The following is a 20,323-nucleotide window of genomic DNA, read 5'->3' as shown; positions in this document are numbered from 1 at the left end:
AAAACAGGAAGGAGAGAGAACCCTGATTCCCCCCAAATGGCAGGACCGACTGACTTCCCACAGTGTCTCAGCAGCAGGGTGTCTATGCCAGTCACTCGGTGCCGGGATCGCCAGGCCAGAAAGCAGCTTGTCCAACACATGTGCAGGCCTGGGGGCCACCCCGAGGGTCAGGGCCATGGGCAGGCACTGCCGTCACACACCTGCAGCCACAGGGGTTGGGGCACTGGGCAGGCGGCGCCAAGTCATAGACCATAGGCCATGGCCACCAGCCCTGCCTTTTGAGACGCTGCTTCAAGCTCTTGGGATCACCGTCCACGTGTCTGCCCTCCCAGCCCCAGCTGTGCCTCGGCCTGTGTTTGCAGGACACCGTGGCAGTCACCAGAGAAGACAACTGTAATCAAAACGCCGAAAATAACTGCTGGCAGGGAAGCCCATACTTAGAGCAGACCTCCTTCTGTGGTTCTCATGGCCGCATTCCGTGCCCAGGCCTGGCTGCGGCGCCGGACCCCTCTTCCTTTCCAGGAGGACGGCAGGGGCTCCAGAGAGGCCTGTGATGAAGCCCCTGCTGACTCTGCCAGGGCCCAGCCACGGGGAGCAGCCCTTGCAGAGCACAGGGCCACTGGGCAAACGGCTCTGCTCCCATGAGCCCACCAGAGACCCCCAGTTTCTGCCGTCTTCCAGCCCTGCGCACAAGCACCGGCGAGAGCTACGCTGCAGCCACATAGCACTCCTTCCCCGCCCTGCTCAGGGCACGACCCCTGCGCTCACCCTTTCCCAGACAAACACGGCTTCACGGGGGGGCCTCCGTCCCGGGGTCCCCCTCACCCCATTTCCTCCTGGAGGGAAGGGGCAAAGCACCAAGAATTCAACAGTGTCAAATGACTGTACAGAGGCCCCGAGCCAAATGCAATGCCGCCTCAAGAAGAGTGAAGTGGCTGGATGGAGACGTGACACGGTGTGTGATTTCATCTACCGCAACGCACTGTGTGCCCCGCGCAAACCTATGCTTGTTGTGCATTCCCAGAGCTGCGTGACCAGCACCCACTCCTGCCTGATTCCAGAACATTTCGAAGGCTGTGATTTCTGCAAGTTCATTTAGTGTATTAACCTATAGATCATTTATGCAAATACAAGCAATGTGAACACAGATCACATCCTCTTGTTCTGTTACAGATGGAATAGAAGGCATTCTGTTCCTGTGTTTTCCACTTAATACGTCCTGGAGACCCTGGATTTTAAGAACTGAACATGTCACCTTCCAGCATCTCTAAGAGGCTACCCAGCACAGTAGCAGCCATCTGGGCATCTGGTCATCACAGTGGGCAGCGTGCTGCAGGCTAGGAAACACAATGCGTGTCCGCCTGCCATACAGATGTCAGTGTCCACAGGAATCTGCTGTCCTGGGCCACTTCCTGACGTTTCCCCTTCCCAACCTGTGTGCCATTCAGTTCACAAGCCGAGGGCTCTGCCTCCTTCACAACTTAAGCTGCGGGAAGAAACATGAGAGCAAGGACTGTGGAGGCTGCCCCGGGCACAGGCTGGACCCCTTGGCTCTCTCGGCTCAGGTTTATCCTCTGTGAAAGGGACAGTCCACCCTGATCCCCACAGGCTGGCGCAGGGGTGGGGCAGGGGTGCTGTGGGGTCTGCGGGCCAGGACACCCCAACTTGCCCATGATAGCTGCACACCTTCACTGGCCCCTGCCACCCACACAACGGGCAGGAAACAGGGCTTGTGTGTGCGTGGCTGTAAGCCTCACCCAGCAACCGTCCGAGGCCTGCGACCTGCCCAGCAGTTGTGTAGCCCCACCTATGGTCCCGGGAGTGCCTAGCAGTCACCCCATGGCCTGGTGGAGCGTGCGCAGCACAGTGGTACCTGAGTGCTACCTGGGTCTCCAGCACCAGGTGCACAAAGGTTGAAAGCAGCAAACAATAAGGAGGATGCACATTCTACCCAGAAGTGTGTGGCAATCCCCAGGAACCATGCTCCCTGCCTCATAAGTTCTTTTTGCGGAATTGGCTCTGCACGTGAGGTCTGTGTCCTCACCTCGGGGCAGGAGCTCACAACCCTACATTTGCAGCAAGTTCACTCCTGTGACTCTGAGGGGCAGGCGGCTCTATCGGTGTCGGCTGAATCCCTGTGTCTGCACACGTGGCAATGGTGGGGGGACCTGCAGGAGCCATCTACCTCTTCAAGCTAACGAACCCCGATTCCTAACGTTGGTCAAAGCTCTCTGACTCTGCCCTGCCAGCGAAATGCCCGCTTCAGGACAAGGAACCCCTGACCCATCACTAGGGGAAGCTGGAATGTCCTGGGAGGTGCTTGGGTCAATGGCGAGAGAGCACTCTGAATGTAACACACCAGGGCAGGGAGCACAGGCCAGCAGCATGACCTCTCTGCTCGGGTCACACAGGGAAGTGCAGGGTGGGTCAAGGCTGAGGGCAGGGCAGACCCTTCTGACACACAGAAAGGTGTGCTGTGCCATGGGCCCCGTGCGGCAGCTCAGTGATGCCCAGGGATGCAGGCAGGATGCAGGCAAGGATGGCTACCGGCCCTGATCCTCAGTCAGCACAGCCACAGGGAGGGAGCTGAGGGGCAGGGCTGTCACGATGCCTACTCGCATCTGGGAGGTGGAAGGAGAAATGTCCAGAGGGAAGCACATCTGCCACACTGTTGGTGGAGCCCCGGAGCCCTCGGGGCCTCCTGCCCTAGCATAGAAAGGCAGCACAGAGGCTGCCATCACAACACAACTCACTTCCCAACCCAGGCTCTTTACAACATATAAGGCCCCAAGCAGGTAGAGGACAAGGGTGTGGTGACCCACTGTTCTGAGTCATCGCTGATGCCCTGATACGTCCAGAGGGTCTGGGAGGCGCTCTTTCCTGGGGTGACTCAGCTGGAGACTCACAACCTGCAATCTAAGGTCCAGGATGCCAGCCCTGGTGCCGCTGTGGTCAGTGCGGGGCCCCAGGCGTGAGCAACCAGAGGGAGCAGGGCCAGCCACGGTCACTGCCCCCTGGGAAGGCCCAGTCCTCTGCGGGGGTGTGGGGACCCCATCAGCTTCTGCACAAGTACGCTTCCTCACCCTTGGATCTGAAATATTTAACAAGATGATAGACGTGAGACACACACGATGTGCAACAGGAACATGTGCAAGCAGAGCTCCGTCTGGACTCACCCGACACACAAGGTTCAACAGGTAGTGTTTCCCTTGGGAGGATGGAAAGTTCGGGAGATGGGTGCTGACCGCACAATACCTTGAACGTCCTTCACTTCACCGAGCTGTACACTCAAATGTGGTTAAAATGATGAATTTTGTGTTATGGATGTTTTTCCACAATAAAAAAAATTAGATTAGCCTTTATCGTTGTTCAGTACACACTGTGGTAACACCACCCTTTCCAATGCACAGCACTCCCCAGCTGGCAGGAGGCAGGAGGCAGGCGCGGGCTGGGCAGCCCAAAGGGGCCCATCCTGCACCTGCTCCTTGGCCCACCATCTGCCTCGTCCCTGATCTGTCTGCACGTGTTGAATGCCTCAGAATGGCCCAGGGCTTGGAGACCTGGGGTGCCAGGGACGTGCTGTGGCTGCTGGCCTCTGTGCTGAATCATTTTCCCACAGGACAGGGTGGAAAGTAGAGATACCGGGCAAAAACAGGAAGACAAACCACTGTGCAGGAGGAAATCCAAGTCTTGCTTATGCTTCTGGGAGAGAAAAGTTCACAGTGGAAATTTTTATATCTCTGGACTCCACATAAGCGCAGGTAAATCATTCGTGTGTGTGTGTGTGTGTGTGTGTGTGTGTCCTGCCCAGTATAGCCTGTCCAGGGGAGTCACAGAGACACGTGGAAGTGGGCAGCGCTGGCACAACAGTGCCGCCAGTGGGCAACAGGCCTGTGCTTAGGAAGGAAGGAAGCGACAGACGAGCAGGTGACCCTCTCCAGGGCCTGTGAGTCCAGGGGCCTAGGATGGTGGGGGCACCACCACGACTTTGTTCAGGGCTCTGAAGATCATTTCTACGGCAGAGCATCGCCTGTCCTGCCTGGCTGCTGGCAGTCTTCCTGGTGAATCCTTGGCTGGAGTGGGGGCCCCCGACACTGCCTGCTGGCCTGCACTGCTGCCCTCTGGAGTGAGAACACCTTTTAGAAAGACACGGTCCCCAGAGTGGGTGGAGCCTCTCCCTGGAGCGGTCCAGCTGGTGTGCTCCATGGGAGCTGCACCCAGGGTCCAGCCTCTTCCTCATGGGCCCTCCAGGGCCGTCAGTAACTGCACGTTCTCTCCAGCAACCTCATTCCTTCCTAAAAAGATGTTTCTCCAAATAGAATGGCATCTGATCAGGTTCAAAATGACCAGTAATCATACCGTAAGTAGCATACTCAGCCTAATTACCCTAAGAGCATGACTCAGGTGTAGATTTGGGGGCCTCAGGCTTAGGGAAGAGCCTCACCGGGTCCAGCATGCTGGTGCCTCTGTCTAGCAAAGATGCTTCAAATGCAGAATGCTTCAGAGAAAACACCGTGACGTTAATACCCACCAACTAGTTCTCACTTACACAGATGTTTCAGCCAGCTGCTTCATAAACAGGCCAAGAAACATCTCAACTCAGGGTAATCTGCGTACAGACACCCATGAGACATGCAAGTAGTCACAGAGCCCATACGATCCTTTGGTTGCTTCTCCTACGTGTCCTGTCTTCCTGTCCGCCCGTCCTGTGTGGTCTCTTGGCCAGCGGTGTCGTCTGCCAGCATCTGGTCCCCAGCTCCGCAGTGCACACCTACTGTGTGCAGGCAGGGACACAGCACCAGGGAGTTCCGCTCTGCGGAGCTCCTTGGTGCCATCTCACCATCTCTCCAGTGCTTGCTTCAGCCTGGCTCTCCTGGACTGAGCCCCCCAAAACCTTGTGATCTCCTGTGACTTCACACACTCTTCAGTTGGCCTGGCTCCACATCCTGAAGAAGCCAGGCTTTCCATTCCCCATCCCGGGGCTCCCACAGCACACTCACTGGGGTGGTCACTGTGCTCCTGGGCAGGATGTGGGGTTGCAGAGCCCTGAGGGCAGAAGACCCTAAGTGACCTGTGACTGTCTAAGTGCTGGGTGCTTACAGGGCTGCTAACTGGAGGAGCAGTGGCACAGCCTCACAAACTGGGATGAGCCTATTAGTATAGCAGTTGAGCTAAACAAAGAAATTAGCCAAGAGCTGGTAATTCTGTCACCATCACGAGTGACATCGGAGAAGCTGAATCTGCAGTGGAGGGTCCTACAATGTATGGTGCAAAGTCAGTGGTGGCTGACCTCCCTCGGACCATCACCCAGGTCAAAGGGGAATGGCAAGGACCTGACTTTCAGAAGGTACGCAAGGCCAGATCATCCCTCCAAAATTTCTGTGCTCACACCTGTGGCTGCCCATCCCCAGAAATGGCCAGAATAGTTCAAAGTTAACCCCTTGCTTACAAAGGCCCAAGGGGCTGGCATTCCTCGTTCTTGCAGAGTTTTTTTTTTTTTTAATTTTTTTAATTTATTTATGATAGTTACACAGAGAGAGAGAGAGAGGCAGAGACATAGGCAGAGGGAGAAGCAGGCTCCATGCACCGGGAGCCTGACGTGGGATTCGATCCCGGGTCTCCAGGATCGCGCCCTGGGCCAAAGGCAGGCGCCAAACCGCTGCACCACCCAGGGATCCCCCTTGCAGAGTTTAATTCAATAGTACATCAGGTTTCAACTCCATCCAACCCAGACAAGTAGGTCCTAACTGAACCCAGCGTCCTGTCCATGAGAGATACTTACAAAGACACTTCTGCTTCACAGAGCATGTGGTCCAGGACATTCAGGCGTGTGTACTTATCACCAGGCTTCAGAGAAGGCAGCTCAGCAGGCTTCCCATAACCTGCCACCTGCAGCAACATGTCTGTCGGGTCCCACGGAGGCCCTGCTGACCTTTCCCATGGCTCTCCAATACCAAACAACCCCTGCGCCCGTAGTAGACACCTGCACTCAGATGGTGGGAAGAGTATCCAGTTTGCTCCCACGCTGTTTGAGGAAAGTGCGAGATCTAGTAAACCCAGGGAGGGATGACTAGTGTGCAGGCTTGCGTGATCGGCTGGGCTCCAGGCCTCCACCTCCCATGGGAGGTGCCTGAGTGCCCAGCTCTGGCAGCTTCCAGACAGGCACACGGAGGAGGCTGTGAGTGCAGGGCATAGGGCTTACCAGGCAGGCCATCGGAAGGGCCAAAGAATACCTTTCTTCTAAAAATAAGTGAAGGCACAGAACCCTAACACACCCTGGTAACAGAAACACAGCCCTGTTATAGTATCTGAGGAGTATGCTCTTTTTGTTTAAAAAGATTTTTTTTCAAAGAGAAATCCTGCTAACACAGACAGCTTGATAACCAGTCAGTTGGCTCAGGATCGTCAGCTTAAACATGAAAAGAAAGCCCCACGCTGTGCTTCCATGCTTGGCCTTTCCCCTTCAAACGGGACATCCTTGAGCTCCTCCTCTCTGACAACTGGCTTAAATAAACATGTTAATTATCCAATGACCAGCCACTGTGACATGATGGAAAGGAAACAAGTGGGATGGTCACCTCCAGACAAACCACTCTGGCCTCCACAGAGGCTTCAGCAGGAACAGTGGGTCTGCGTATCAGCCACGGTTTGCAGCTCCCACCAGGAAGGCCAGGCTAAGAGGAGCTCCCTAAATTGCAGGACATCTGATACCAGGTATAGTAGGATAACAGCCCCAGAGGGTCCTAGCTGAGGGCCCAGACTTGCAGAGTCCCAAGCTGGGTGCTGTCTTAACAGGCGAGCAGCCTACAGCCTACACTTAGGCCAGACCCTCACTGGCCTTCAAGAGGGTAGATGAGTGTTCATGCCACACAAGGACAATCTTCAACGATGTGTTCAGAATGATTCCATCCAAATATCATTCAAATGCCCTGCTAAAAAGAAGACCACTGGAAGTATGTATCTTAGTTCAAAGTACACACCTAGCAAGACATCTCTGCTAACTTACCCCAAAGATAACCTGACACATATGTAAAAATGTACCACACAGTTTCTACGAATAAAAAGTTGGAACAGTTGAAATAGAAAATAAGAGGTTGGTTACATTTTTTATATTTATAACTGATATCTCCTGTTAAAAGGATGGTGTGTATCTACATACATCTACAAAAAGTAAAAAATACAATGCCAGCTTAAAACAATGTCTAAAAATTAATTTAAAAGTATGTGTATTATGACCCTATTACTATAAAACTATGTCCAACTAATTTACCTATACCAAGCCGTCAGGAAAGGGCTCACCAAAATGCTAATGTGGTTACCTTGGGGTGATGGAGTTGTTTATTTCCACATTGTTTGAATTTTCTTTTACAAATATGTTACAGGCAGAAAAGACTTTTTAAATAAAGTCTTACAAAGAGTTTAATGACAGGATATGCTTATGATATATTGGGGCTTTAAAAAGCATGAGTCCAAATCATAAACATACCATGGGCTTGAATATGTAAAAGTAAATAACACTAGAAAACAAGAAAAGAGTAGATTCCAATTCCATCTCACCATTCCTGTACAAGGTGTTTGCTGGGATGGGGGTTCCTCCCTCCCTCACACAGGTCAGCTGAGGGCAGGGGCAGAGCGGGTGCACAGGTGTGCCATGCTGGCTGGAAGATGCCGATGACCTCGTGGCTTCCGACCATCTGCACAGATGGCCAGCCTTTCCAGGACCAGCCCCTGGATTCTTCTGGATGGTGGGTGGCTCTGGCTTTGTTTTCTTTTTAATGAGCTACATCAGCACATTCTCTCCCCCCATCCACTCCCACTCCAGGGGTGAATGTGGGCTTCAGGCATTTTGTTTTCTGCATGTTCCCACGATGGAGCAGTGGGAGACTGTTTGCCCTTTCTTTCAATTATTAAAAAAAAAAAAGAAATTCTCCAAACATGCAAACTTTCAGGAATCAGTGGCAATTAAAGAGGCAAATGTGTCAGAAGAGCCAGCAGGGGGGGTGTTACATCTGCTCCTACAAGCACAAGGACATAGACAAGGTTAATTCAGCAAAACTATACATTCCGCTGCCTCAATACACACAGCCTCAAACCCTGGGCAGAGTATGGAGAAAGACAGAGACACTGAGTGTCTCCTGCTGCACAGTGAGCCCCCAACCTAAAACAAACGCACCTCTTGGTACTTAATGAAGAATCTGAGAAAAGCGATTATAAGCAGAATTTATATACCTAATATTTTAAGATTCTACCAGTGTGTATAACCAAATTCTCAATGATTACATACGGTTTACCTTGAAGAACATTCTGCAATTACTTTTTCTAGCAACATCCTTAAGTGAAATCATAAGCAAATACCTCCCTGCCATCCCCGATCATGCAACCTCTGATTAATCACACAGTTAGCAGACACACGGAAATAAGCAGTATTTATGTTTACTGTAAAGGTAAATATTTCAGAACATTTTAATTGTGCTGAAAATCCTGTGGCACAATTAAGTCCTCACAAGCCTCCTGTGACATCCTGAGATGCTAATCATCCGAGCCACAAAACAGCTACTAAAAGTCAGCTAGAATTCCATTTTGAGTTCTGGGCTGGGGCCGGTGCGGGGTGGGTGTGGGGCAGAAAGGCCCATCTCTTAAATAACAAGAGGGCTGGGTGGGAGTGCTCGTGTTTGAGGGGTTTATTTGATGGATAAGTGGTGAAAAGTTAGTGTTTGCACTTCCTGTTTATTCTGCTAAAAATAGACATACTCTGAGTGTCTCTGCTTGTTTGGGCCAACTTTCCAAACATTCCTGAGTCTTTAGGGAGGACTACAGGAGCACACAGGGGACAGAGAAAGTAGTTCCTCAACACGGACAGTGTGTGCGACCCAGGTCCAAGTCCAGAGTCTCCCGCTGTGAATTCTTGATTCTGTAACTTATTTAATGGGCAAAACGTTAAAGTAAAAGGCTAGTGATGTGTTATATACACACAAGGAGGCCTCAGAGTCCACATCAATGGACTCAAAACAGAACTCCTCAGGAGCCAATTGGAGGGTCCTTAGCACTGTCTTGAGTTGTGATGCCAAAGAAATTAATTATAAAGTGTAAGTATTCACACCTATTGAAAATGGCTGAATTTTGGAAATAAAGGCCAAAGATGAGCCCTAGATATCATCTAGGATTGAGGCTCAGAAACAGGACAGTCTGATTTAAATCTCCTATTTTAAAATTTATCAGAGGTATTAAGATATAATTTATTCATTAAAAATAATTTAAATACCATAACATCCTTTCACTTAAAGAGTATAATTCAATGGTTATGAGTATATTTACAAAGCCCTGTAATAAACACCACTATTGAATTCCAGAATATTTCCACTGTCCAGTAAAGAAGCCCCAACCTACCAATACCCTCTCCCTCTAGCAACCATGATCTGTTCTGTCTCTATGGATTTGCCCATTCTGGACTTCTCATACAGAGTTGATTATCATTATTCTTGGTGGTTACGTTCTATAAAGTCTCCTTGAACACTGAGCCATGGCTCCAGGGAGAGTATAGGGTTAGGTTCCTGTAAGCCTTTCAATCATGTTTTCTCCACTGAGCAAATATGAACCCTTGTGCTCTATGTGTTTCTATTTAAAGACATGTGTTTGGTATATATTACCAATTCATAATGTTGAACTCACCACCAAAGAGCATTTTCTTTTTCTTTTTTCTTTTTTTAAAAGATTTTATTTATTTATTCATGAGAGACACACAGAGAGAGAGAGAGAGGCAGAGACACAGGCAGAGGGAGAAGCAGGCTCCATGCAGGGAGCCCAATGTAGGACTCGATCCCGGGTCTCCAGGATCATGCCCTGGGCCGAAGGCAGGTGCTAAACCGCTGAGCCACCCAGGCATCCTGAGCATTTTCTACATAAGAACATCACATCCTTCTGGCACTGATGAAAACTCAACAGCACTCCTGCACTATGCTTGGGGTCATTTCCAACAGTCACATCATAAGAAAAGCACAGGGGGATTTTGGGACGAGGGCAGTGCAGGGAGCACCAGGACTTTCTCCCCACCCCAGCGACCACTGCAGGGGCAGAATCTGGCTGACAGGACTATTTTGGGATAGTGGAGTCTGCTGAAGGCTTGCAACTGTCCAGCAGAAGGAGCCAATTTTGGTCTATTCTAGCTTGGAGCACAGGGGCAGCTACTCAGCCCTGCAGCAGGCAGCTGTGCATGTGTTTCAGGAGCTGCCTGCTGATGCCAGGTCAGCAGAAAGGACTCTGTCCTTCCAAGAGCAGAGGCTCTGTTCTGACCACACAGGTGCAGATACAGAGGCTGCGGCCACTGCTATCGCCCCTCTGGCTTCAGCTCGTGTGACTGCAATGGTACTGAGAGGGCGGGTGCCCCCTGATGCTCCTGTGGTTTCTCACTTTTCCCCTTTGGGAGCCATATATTAGGACATTCAGAAACAGCTGCACACGTGGGAAATTAGGAAGGATGGTGCCTGCCCAAGAGAAGGCTCACAGGAGACCCCAGAAGACACTGAGTTTTCACCTTGGGCTGATCCTCGGGACAGAGACAGTCTGCCACCATCCAAAGAAAGATGACAACAAAACAGCAAAGCCTGGGGAAGTGGGGGAGTCTGATTTCCAGAGTCACCGCATCAGGATATTCGAATGTGCCGTGTTTAGCCAAAAAATCACAAGGCACAGGAGAGTTTGGCCCGTTGAAAGGAAAAAGGGAATTCTACAGAATCTGTCCCTAAAAAAGACCTGATGTCAAATCTACTGATCAGACATTAAACCCACAGTCTTAGAGATACTCTAAGAAGGGCACCTGGGAGGCTCTGTCAGTGAAGCGTCTGCCTTCAGCTCAGGTCATGATCCTGGGATCGAGTCCCAGGTAAGGCTCTCTGTTCCAGGGGGGTCTGCTTCTTTCTCTGCCCCTCCCCCTCTTCACCACTCATTCATTCTCTCTCTCTCTCTCTCCCCCTCTTTCTCTCTCTCTCTCCCTTCCAAATAAATAAAGTAAAATCTTAAATAAAAGATGCTCAAAGAATTAGAAAATGTGGGTAAAATCATGAAAAAAGTATGAACAAAATGGAAATATCAATAAAAAAGTAGAAAACCAGAAAAGAAATCCAAAAGACATTCTGGAGCTGAAAGTACAGTGACTGATATGAAAAATTCACTAGAGGGATTCAAAACAGATTTTAGTAGAGAGAAGAAATATCAAAGAACTTGAAGACAGGATAATGGAAATGATCAACGCTATGGAAAAGAAAGTACATGAGAAGAACAAACAGGCCTAAGGGATCTGTGGGACACCATCAAGAGAACCAGCATACACACGGGGGAGTCTGAGAAGGAGTAGGGGGCAAAGAGAATATTTGAAGAATGTTTTGAAAACTTTCCTGTTAGAAAGACATGAATATAAAATTCAAGATGCTCAACAAATTCCAAGTCAGATAAAGTCAGAGATCCACTTGGAGATGTGTTATAACCAGACTTCCAAAAAACAAAGAGAGAAGCATGAAAGCAGCATGAGAACATCCAAAGGATCTTCAGTAAGGTTATCTGTGGATTTCTCATTAAAAACTTTGGATCTGAGACAAAGAACACCAATACGATCAAAGTGCTGTAAGAAGAAAAACCTGCCAACCGAGAATCCTACATCCAGCTAAACTGTGCTGCAAGGTGAGGGAGAAATCAAGACATTCCCAGACAAACAAAACAAAAGCTGTGGAAGTTGGTGATCACTGGACCTTTCCTGCAAGAGCTGCTCCCAGGAGTCCAACAGGTGTAAGGAGAGGACAGGAGACAGTAACTTCAAGCTGTGGGAGAAATAAAATCTCAGTGAAGACTAACACAGCCAATTATAAAAGCTAAAAACCTAAATGTAAGACCTAAAAATATAAAACCCTTGGAAGAATATTTAAGACAAAGGCCTCAGGACATTGGATTTGGCAGTGAGTTCTTGGATATGACAGCAAAGGCACAGTTAACAACAACAACAAAAAAATTTACAAATTTAACTTTGTAAAAAATTACAAATACATCAAAAGACATAACCTACAGAAGAAAAAAGCAACCCACTGAATGAGAGAAAATACTTGCAAGTCATATATCTGACAAGGGATTAACACCAGAATATAAAGAACTCCTGAAGCTCACCAACCAAAGAGAATCTGGTGCAAAAATGGGCAAAGGACTTGAACACATGTCTCTCCAGAGAAGATGTATAAGTTGTACAAGTGGCCATTAGGCGCTAAAAATACACTCAACATCGCTAAATATTAGGGACTTAGGAATCAAAAGTACGAGATCCCACCTCATACCCACTGTGATGGCTACTATTGAAAATCAGAGGGGCACCTGGGTGGTTCAGTCACTTAGGTGTCCAACTCTTGATCTCAGCTCAGGTCTTGATCTCAGAGTTGTGAGTTCAAGCCCCATGTTGAGGAAAAAAAGATTAAAAATTTCAGAAAACAATAGGTGTTGGTGAGGAGGTGGAGAAACTGGACCCCCGTGCAGCCACTGTGGAAGGCAGTATGATAGTTCCTCAAAAAATTAAAAATTGAACTACCACGTGAAGCAGCAATATATATACTACAGGGTCTATACCCAAAAGAATTGAAAGGAAAGTCTCAAAGAGATATCTGTCTCAGGCTCACAGCAGCATCATTCACAATAGCTACAATGTGGAAGAAACCCCTATGTTAACTAATGAATGGATGATGAACAAAATGTGCTCTGTCCACACAAAAGAGTATTATTCAATCTTAAAAAGGAAGGAAATTGTGCAATATGATACAATGTGGATGAACCTTGAGGACGCTGTGTTCAGTGAAACAAGCCAGTCACAAAAAGACAAATACTGTGGGATTCCACTTATGTGAGCTTCTTAGAAGGGTCACAACCATACAGATACAGAGCAGGGTGGCAGGTGGCAGGGCTGCAGGGAGGGCAGCATGAGGAGTTAGTGTCTATGGGACAGAGTGCTCAGTGTTACAGAGAAACGGTCGTCCATCCTTGAGATTGTGTTCATGCTACTGAACTGCACAATGGCAAATTTTATGTTATATGGATTTTACCTCAATTTAAAAAAAGAATACACACAAGAAAATGACATATATGACACTACACAGTGTGGATAGGACACGAGTTTCTGGCATAAGAGCAGAGGCAGGAAGGTGGAGCGGTGCCCTTTCCAATCTCAGTGGTATCTCTGCCGCCAGCATGTCTGTGAATGGCCACCAAGGGTCCTGAGCATCAATTCTGGGCAACAAACACATTTGAGCCACTTCACAGACACAGACTCTGCACGTCAGAGGACATACTGTGAAGGGGGGCCCCCCGGCAGCAGCCTGCACTCCCGGTGGTTCCCACCTCACGCCCTCCCCAAGGTGCCCGTGTGTGCGTCTGTCCCTTCAGCTGTCCCACGGCACATCTAGGGCACCCACCCCTGGTCTGTGGCCTTCCACACAAGGTCCGCTGTGAGAACAGGACTCCACATCCTGGTGCTTTGGGGAAGAGTTTCCACGTCCCTATCCATCAGGGATGTTGGTTTGAAGTTTACTTGTGACATCTGTGTGGCTTTGGAGGAGAGGGCAGCTTTCTCTGAAAGTCCACAGCAAGGCTCATGAAGTTATTAAGTGAAGGACAAGTGACTGAAGCCATAGTGAAGCCATGAATACAGCATTACGTGACTGATGTCTCAGAACCCTTGCTGTGGGAAAGGACATGGGACTTCAGTGTTGCCTCCCAGGGAGGCCCCAGCAGCAGCCTGCCCACGGGGACACTGTCTTCCTCACAGCGAGTGGTCTGTCCTGAACATGGAGCCCGTCAAGGGGCTCCTGCTTCGCCCCACCCACAGAGACACAGCTGTCCTGCTTCTAACCACACATAGTGAGTACAGTGAGGGTCCCTTGGGGATAGTGAGAATACAGCCTTAGTTTCCCCAGCGATGGGGGCCCGAGGCAGAGGCTCTGTTGTCATACAGAGCAGGTCATGACAGACCTGCTGGCCACAGAGCCAGCGAGAAGGTGCGGAGGCAGTGACGGAATGGAGGTCCCCCAGCTCCTCACTGTCACATGACAGAAGGGGGGGGGTCAGCGGACACCTTGACCCTGGCCAGCCAGGAAAACTGAGCATAGTGAATAATGAAACAGGAGGCAGGGCCCAGCCAGTGGCGTGTGAGCCGCCCTGGAAAGTCAGCGTGTCTGTCCCCCTTGCAGGCACACGAACCCTGGAGCTCCCGGCACCACCGCAGCTTCGGGGAGTCAGCAGCACAGGGCGTCACGACCACTGGCGCTTCAGGGAACAGTGCCCTCGGCAGTGCCTCCACCTCAGCTCCGAGCCTCAGGCAGCCCTCACTTCCTGGGGACAGGAGTTGAGGCTCACACATCCACCGTGAGGCCTTTCTGTGAAAGGTGAGCGAACAGCACAGCCTCAGATGGCTGGGGCAGAGCAATGGATGGTGGAGTGTGGCCAGATGCCAGGACAGCTCTGAGGATGGCGACACACATGGCACAGAGACGTGGAATGACAGGATACAAGCTGGGTGGAGGGGACGCGAGGTCACGAGGTGCAGTGGCCTGAGATCAGGCCTCATGGAGAAGAGTGGTGTGGAGCAACCACTGGTCGACAGGCAGGGCCACGCCCCGGGGCCAGCAGGGAGGCGAAGTCCCCGTGAGGAAGTGACAGCTGTGCTGGCTTCTCGGTACCGTCAGCAGGATGTCCCGGCTCAGCACAGCCTGCAGATGCTGAGCTGTGTGATCTCGTGCCAGAGGACGGGTCAGAAAGGGATCTCCTGCAGTTTACTTTCCACGTGTCCCCTTCTATCGCCACAACAGCGGGCACTCACAGCACGGCCTGCTTACTTCCTCAGGATGGCGTGGGGACCGTGTGCTCAATCAGGCCTCACACCCAGTGGGGACTGTGGCACCTGCCTGCCTTTAGGACCAGGCGCCGGGCCCTACACCACGGCCCCGAGCCAGGCCTCCTTGTCCTCCAAATGTTGCAGCTGCTACTCACTGTGTCCATGCAGCAACCTGACTGGTCAGTGAATCCCCCACAGCAAACACAGTGAGCCCCAGAGTCACCCTGCAAGGGCCCCCAGGGTGCTCTGCCTCCATGGGTAGCCAGTGTGCTCATTACGGCACAGAAGGTCCAGGCATGACCAAGTCAACCAGGAAATACCATTTGCCCAACATCAACCCTCTCCTGCAGGCAGTACCTTCCTTCAGCGTGTTATTTTGAAATGTGAAGATTCTCCCAAGTTTAGAGATGAGAAAGCATACGTAAAACGCAGCTGAGAAGCGAGCAGCACAAGGACCCCTTGACCCAACAGTCCCTCTCAACCATTCACTTACAGCTTGTTTCCCATAAAGTGATACTGTTACAGCAAAGCTAGGTCCTCAGAGCGAAAAGTTAACCAAAGTTATAATTTAAAGCCAGCATCATTTTCCAATCCTAAAGACAGTGGGAAGCACACACAGGAAACCACAAGTTTCATTCTTGGGTTACTGGCTAATGCCCTTCTTTCAGTGACCCCCTTGCTTCCAGTTAAAATATGAAAGTATCAATATTATTTTTTCCTCAGTATTTAAAAATCAGAAGTCAACACTATTTAAGATGGAAAATGCATTAAAATTTTTAAGCCCTTCTAATAAATTAATGTTGACCAAACCAACATGACTTTCTATAATCTACCAGCACAGGCTACAAAAAAGAACCATAAGGTGCTGTGCTGCCCGACGTCCCTGGATGTGGCCTGTGTGTGATGGCACTGACAAGCAGCTCCCCACGCCCCGGTACCTCGCTTCTGGATGAAGACCCGGAGCAGAGGGTTTGCGCTTGAGACCGCCTTGCAAAAGTTGTCATCGTTGTTGATGGGCAGCAGGTCCCCGTGCACATCTGCATAGCCGATGGTCACATCTGTGTTGGCGATGTGGTGCGTGTGCACGACCAGCTTGTAGAAGTCTTCAAACTTCCCAGGCTTGTGCCGGTCCAAGGAGAACCTTCGGAACTCAGCCCCAAACTAAAACACAAGAGACAAGGTGTAAATGAGTAGCTTGTTCACTTAATGACAGGTGTGTGCCATCCTCCGTGAGGCCCAGGGACCAGCGGGGGTAGCTTGTGCAAAGTCAAAAGTGTGCAAGATTGTTTCTGTCACCTCTGACCCACATCCTGAGGACAGGACGGGTGCTAGAGCTCAGGCTGTCGAAGAAAAGCCCTGTTGAAATTAATTACAATGGGGATCCCTGAGTGGCTCAGCGGTTTGGTGCCTGCCTTTGGCCCAGGGCGCGATCCTGGAGTCCCGGGATCGAGTTCCGTGTCGGGCTCCCAGCATGGAGCCTGCTTCTCCCTCTGCCTGTGTCTCTGCCTCTCTCTCTCTCTCTCTCTCTCTCTCTATCATGAATAAATAAATAAAATCTTTTTGAAAAAAAGAAATTAATTACAGGGATGGTGGATGAGATGAACTGATTTGATATGATTTGCATTTCAAAAAGACCAAAGGGCTGTCCTTCCAAAGGATGGGAAGTGGAAGCAGAAGTGAAGGAAGTAAGGAAAGTGGTAAGAAGGAGGCCTCGGAAATCTCGGGAGACCTGGGTGCTGGCCAAAAACACAGAGCAGGTCTCTCTCCCTAAAAAGCTGGTATTCGCTCTGTCTGCTCTGGGGAATGCCCAGGCCCATCTTTCCTGACAGTCCCTGGCTCGGGGCCGAGAGTTATCTGCTGGGACAGGACCCTGGGTCACCTCCCACAGGCCAAAGTATCCTGGGACCCTGGCACACGGCCTGCCTGGCCTAAGGCTTTCTGGAGTTTTGCTGTTCCTCACTTGGCAAGAGAGACCTTTATTCCTCAGGCAGGACAAATGCAGCGCTCTTCAACATATCTGAAAACTAATTACAGGGGTTCCAAAATACACAAAAATGAAACGTCTGATGTTTATACTAAAAGAGTCATTACATCATCTAGATGTTATGTCAATTAGTCAAGGGCAAATCAACTCAGACCATATGGGTCTGTGTGGCTTTCCAATTGGGTGGGCATAAGAGCTACCTGAAGGCCCCAGAGGTCTGGACTTGGCTGACCTGGAGACCAGCCCGAGAATCTGCATTTTCAACAAGTTCCCAGAAGAAGCTGGTGCTGCTGGGCTGAGAACCAAACACATGAAACCTCTGATTTTAAGGCAATCTCCAAATCTCCAAGTCTGCAGATCCCTGAGAACCAGTTTCCCGATCCGTTTCCCTTTTCAAAAAGCAGAAGAAAACCAAGTCCTCAGCCATCCTGCATTGCCCCAGGGATAAAATACTTAAAGGCGCACAACAGTGAGACGTTCCAAAATACTGGTTTGAGAAAAGCCACCTTGGATGAGTAAGCAGAAGCCCCAGGGCCTCCCACACACTGGGTAAGGGGAGGAAGGCCCTGAGCTCACCAAGGCTCTGCTCATCCCTGCCGCAGCAGGAGGCGCCCTCTGAGCCCGGGCCTGTGAACACCGCACAGCAACCCCAAAATCCCTCCTGCATTATCTTCTCAGTGTTTATCCCGAGCACCATCACCTCCTGGCCCAGGGTGAGCAAACCTTTCAAGATTCAAGAGTTCACACCTACAAGATTTAAAGTGGTTTTGTTCAGATTTGGTTATGTCATCACATCATGAATATCTATTTCAACAAAAGCCATCATCTCTGCCATCTCTATCTAAGGCAAACTAACTTCTGGAGCAATTAGTTTTTACTCGTGTCCATGTTCTTTTCATTAAATACATAAAGAGAGTTGGAAGTTGGACTGTGTCCAGTGAAACAAGAAAGTGTCTCTCTTTTCCCAGGTCATTGGTGGGAGGTGATTCCAGCTGAGAGCCCCCCGGTGCGCCCCCATGAAGGGATGCCGGCTGCCCCCATCTCTGCAGGACTCAGGCCACATCCCTGGCAAGTGGTGAGTAAATGTCGCACAAGCCAGCCTGTTCTGCACAGCTTCTGCCCTGTCTTTGGTCTAAGAACCTCTCATTTCTTCTCACTGCTTCTAGTTGTTTTCTTCAAAATATGTCCTAATGTGTTGATCTGAAGTGAAAATGAATCCAGACTTCTTCCTGACAGGAGGCAAGTCTGAGTGGTGCTGATGAGGCTGACCTTGTTAATTCAGAAGGACGGCAAACACGGTTCCTATGCTGAATGGAACCCAAAGTTAGCAAAAAGAGATAGGAAAGGGGATGTTAGCATTTTCCCTATTTTTTATTGTGGCAAAATACACAAAACATAACATTTACTGTATTAACCATTCTTAAGTGTACAGTTCAGTGGCAGCAACACATTCACAGCGTTGTGCGAACATGCGCACCGTCCACGTGCCGTTTCCTCCTGTGAAGCTGAGTCTGTCCCGTCAGAAATGGATGCTGGGCCCTGTCCCTAGCCCTGTCCCCAGCACCATCCCCAGCACCATCCCCAGCCCCGTCTCCTGCCATGGCTCTAGGACCATGACACCTCCAACTCCTTCAAACAACTGCAATCCTATAGTTTTGTCTTTTTGTGATGGGCTTGTTTCCCTCATCAGACACATGATTTGAAACACTGTGTCTGTTCTGCTGGTTGCTCTACTCTTTGGATCTTAGTCCTTCTGAGGGAAACGTGATGGCTGTGGTTGGGGTGCAAGGAGAAGGAAGTGGATGGTCTCTCACTTGCCCGCTGACCTAGAGCACCAGCCATAAGAGCTTTTCTCAAAACTCTCCTCAGTGAGAACTGAGCTTTGAAGTGGTAACTGATTTGGAGTGAGGGGCTGGGTCTCCCCAGAGCAGCCCCCACTGTGGAATCCTGCTGGTTTGCAGGGACAAACGTGGGACAGCCTGCAAGTGACATGCACTCATCACTTGCCACCTTCCCTGGGGACCAAACGCCTGCGGGGGTCTCCGACCTTTCAGGCTGGTCTCCAGCCAACTCTGATGCTGGTTCAGGCATTGTCCTAGGCATCCCTCTACACAAACGCAGTTGTCTTCAAATGCCACATGCCTCCTAAAGAATTTTGAAAACTACCACTATAAAAAGGATAATATATTTTTAAGCTAGCATCTACATTTTTCATAATAAAATATAATAAAATATTTCAAAGTAAAAAAATATTTCAAAGTAAATAGGATATAATTTCTAGAGATGCCTGGTGGCTCAGTGGTTGAGCATCTGCCTTCGGCTCAGGTTGTGATCCCAGGGTCCAGGGATCGAGTCCCACATCGGGCTTCCCATAGGGAGCCTGCTTCTCTGCCTATGTCTCTGCCTCTCTCTGTGTGTCTCTCATGAATAAATTAATAAAATCTTGTTTTTTAAAGGATACAATTTCTAGCATACTGTAAACATTTCTTTTAAAAATAAATATTTTATCAGATGATCTTTTAATACAGTCAATGAAATCTAAATGCCAGAGTGATTTGATGTTGCCACCATGCATTTTAAAACAGGAAAAACAAGCTCTTTTATAACCATCAGAAATTCTACAGGGTTCCTTTAGAGTTCTGCTTGGTCTATCATTTCTATTATATTGCCCCAAGAGGTTTTAATCCTAATATTTTATCATGATAATTTATGCTTGAGTACCCTATCACTCTTCTATGCAAGAAAAACAGATAAATTGAATTAAACTTTTTTTTTTTCACATAGCCATTGTGAAGAATATTTCTACATCATTGTCAGTGGGTATGAAGTTTTAATTTTGCAAGATGGAAAGAGTCCTGGATCACACACACAACAATATGAATGTAACTAAAACCGCTGAATTGGAATCCCTGGGTGGCTCAGCGGTTTAGCGCCTGCCTTTGGCCCAGGGCATGATCCTGGAGTCCCGACATCGAGTCCCACATTGGGCTCCTGGCATGGAGTCTGCTTCTCCCTCCTCCTGTGTCTCTGCCTCAATCTCTCTCTCTATGTCTATCATAAATAAATAAATCTTAAAAAAATAAAATAAAAAAATTAAAACTGCTGAACTGCTCAAAAACTGGCTAAGATGGTAAATCTTAGCTAAGATGATATGTGTATTTTACCAAAACTATAAAGTAAAAACAAACAAACAAAAAAAAAAACCATAGATTTTCTTACAGTATAAAAGATTCTAGCCTGAGTCATAACAATGATTTTATCATGATTAGAACAGTTACAAGATTTCATAAATAATCATTAAACATCCAAAATAAACATTTAAAACATCTTTCACTGAATGAAAAGCGTTTAATGCCAGAAGACGCAAGCACAGCATCGTCTTTTTTGCTACTTCTTGCCTCAAATGTCAGCCCTGAGAAGCTGTCTCACGTCAGCAGGTAGATAGGACTGAGCACTCTGAAGGCATGCCACACGCCAGCTGC

At 49.2% G+C, this 20,323-nt stretch overlaps 1 protein-coding gene across 1 annotated transcript in view; it reads right to left on the bottom strand.

Moving 5' to 3' along the window:
* The window catches only part of PARD6G (par-6 family cell polarity regulator gamma), an 81,041-nt gene that overhangs the window by 41,193 nt on the left and 19,525 nt on the right, over nt 1-20,323 (bottom strand). The window contains exon 2 of the mRNA XM_025421918.3: nt 15,796-16,018. Within this exon, the coding sequence (XP_025277703.3) occupies nt 15,796-16,018 (223 nt within the window). The remainder of the gene's footprint in view (nt 1-15,795; nt 16,019-20,323) is intronic.

Source organism: Canis lupus, chromosome 1, assembly GCF_003254725.2.
Source record: "Canis lupus dingo isolate Sandy chromosome 1, ASM325472v2, whole genome shotgun sequence".
In the NCBI taxonomy this organism is placed as follows: domain Eukaryota; kingdom Metazoa; phylum Chordata; class Mammalia; order Carnivora; family Canidae; genus Canis; species Canis lupus.
This window is presented reverse-complemented; position numbering and strand designations above follow the sequence as displayed.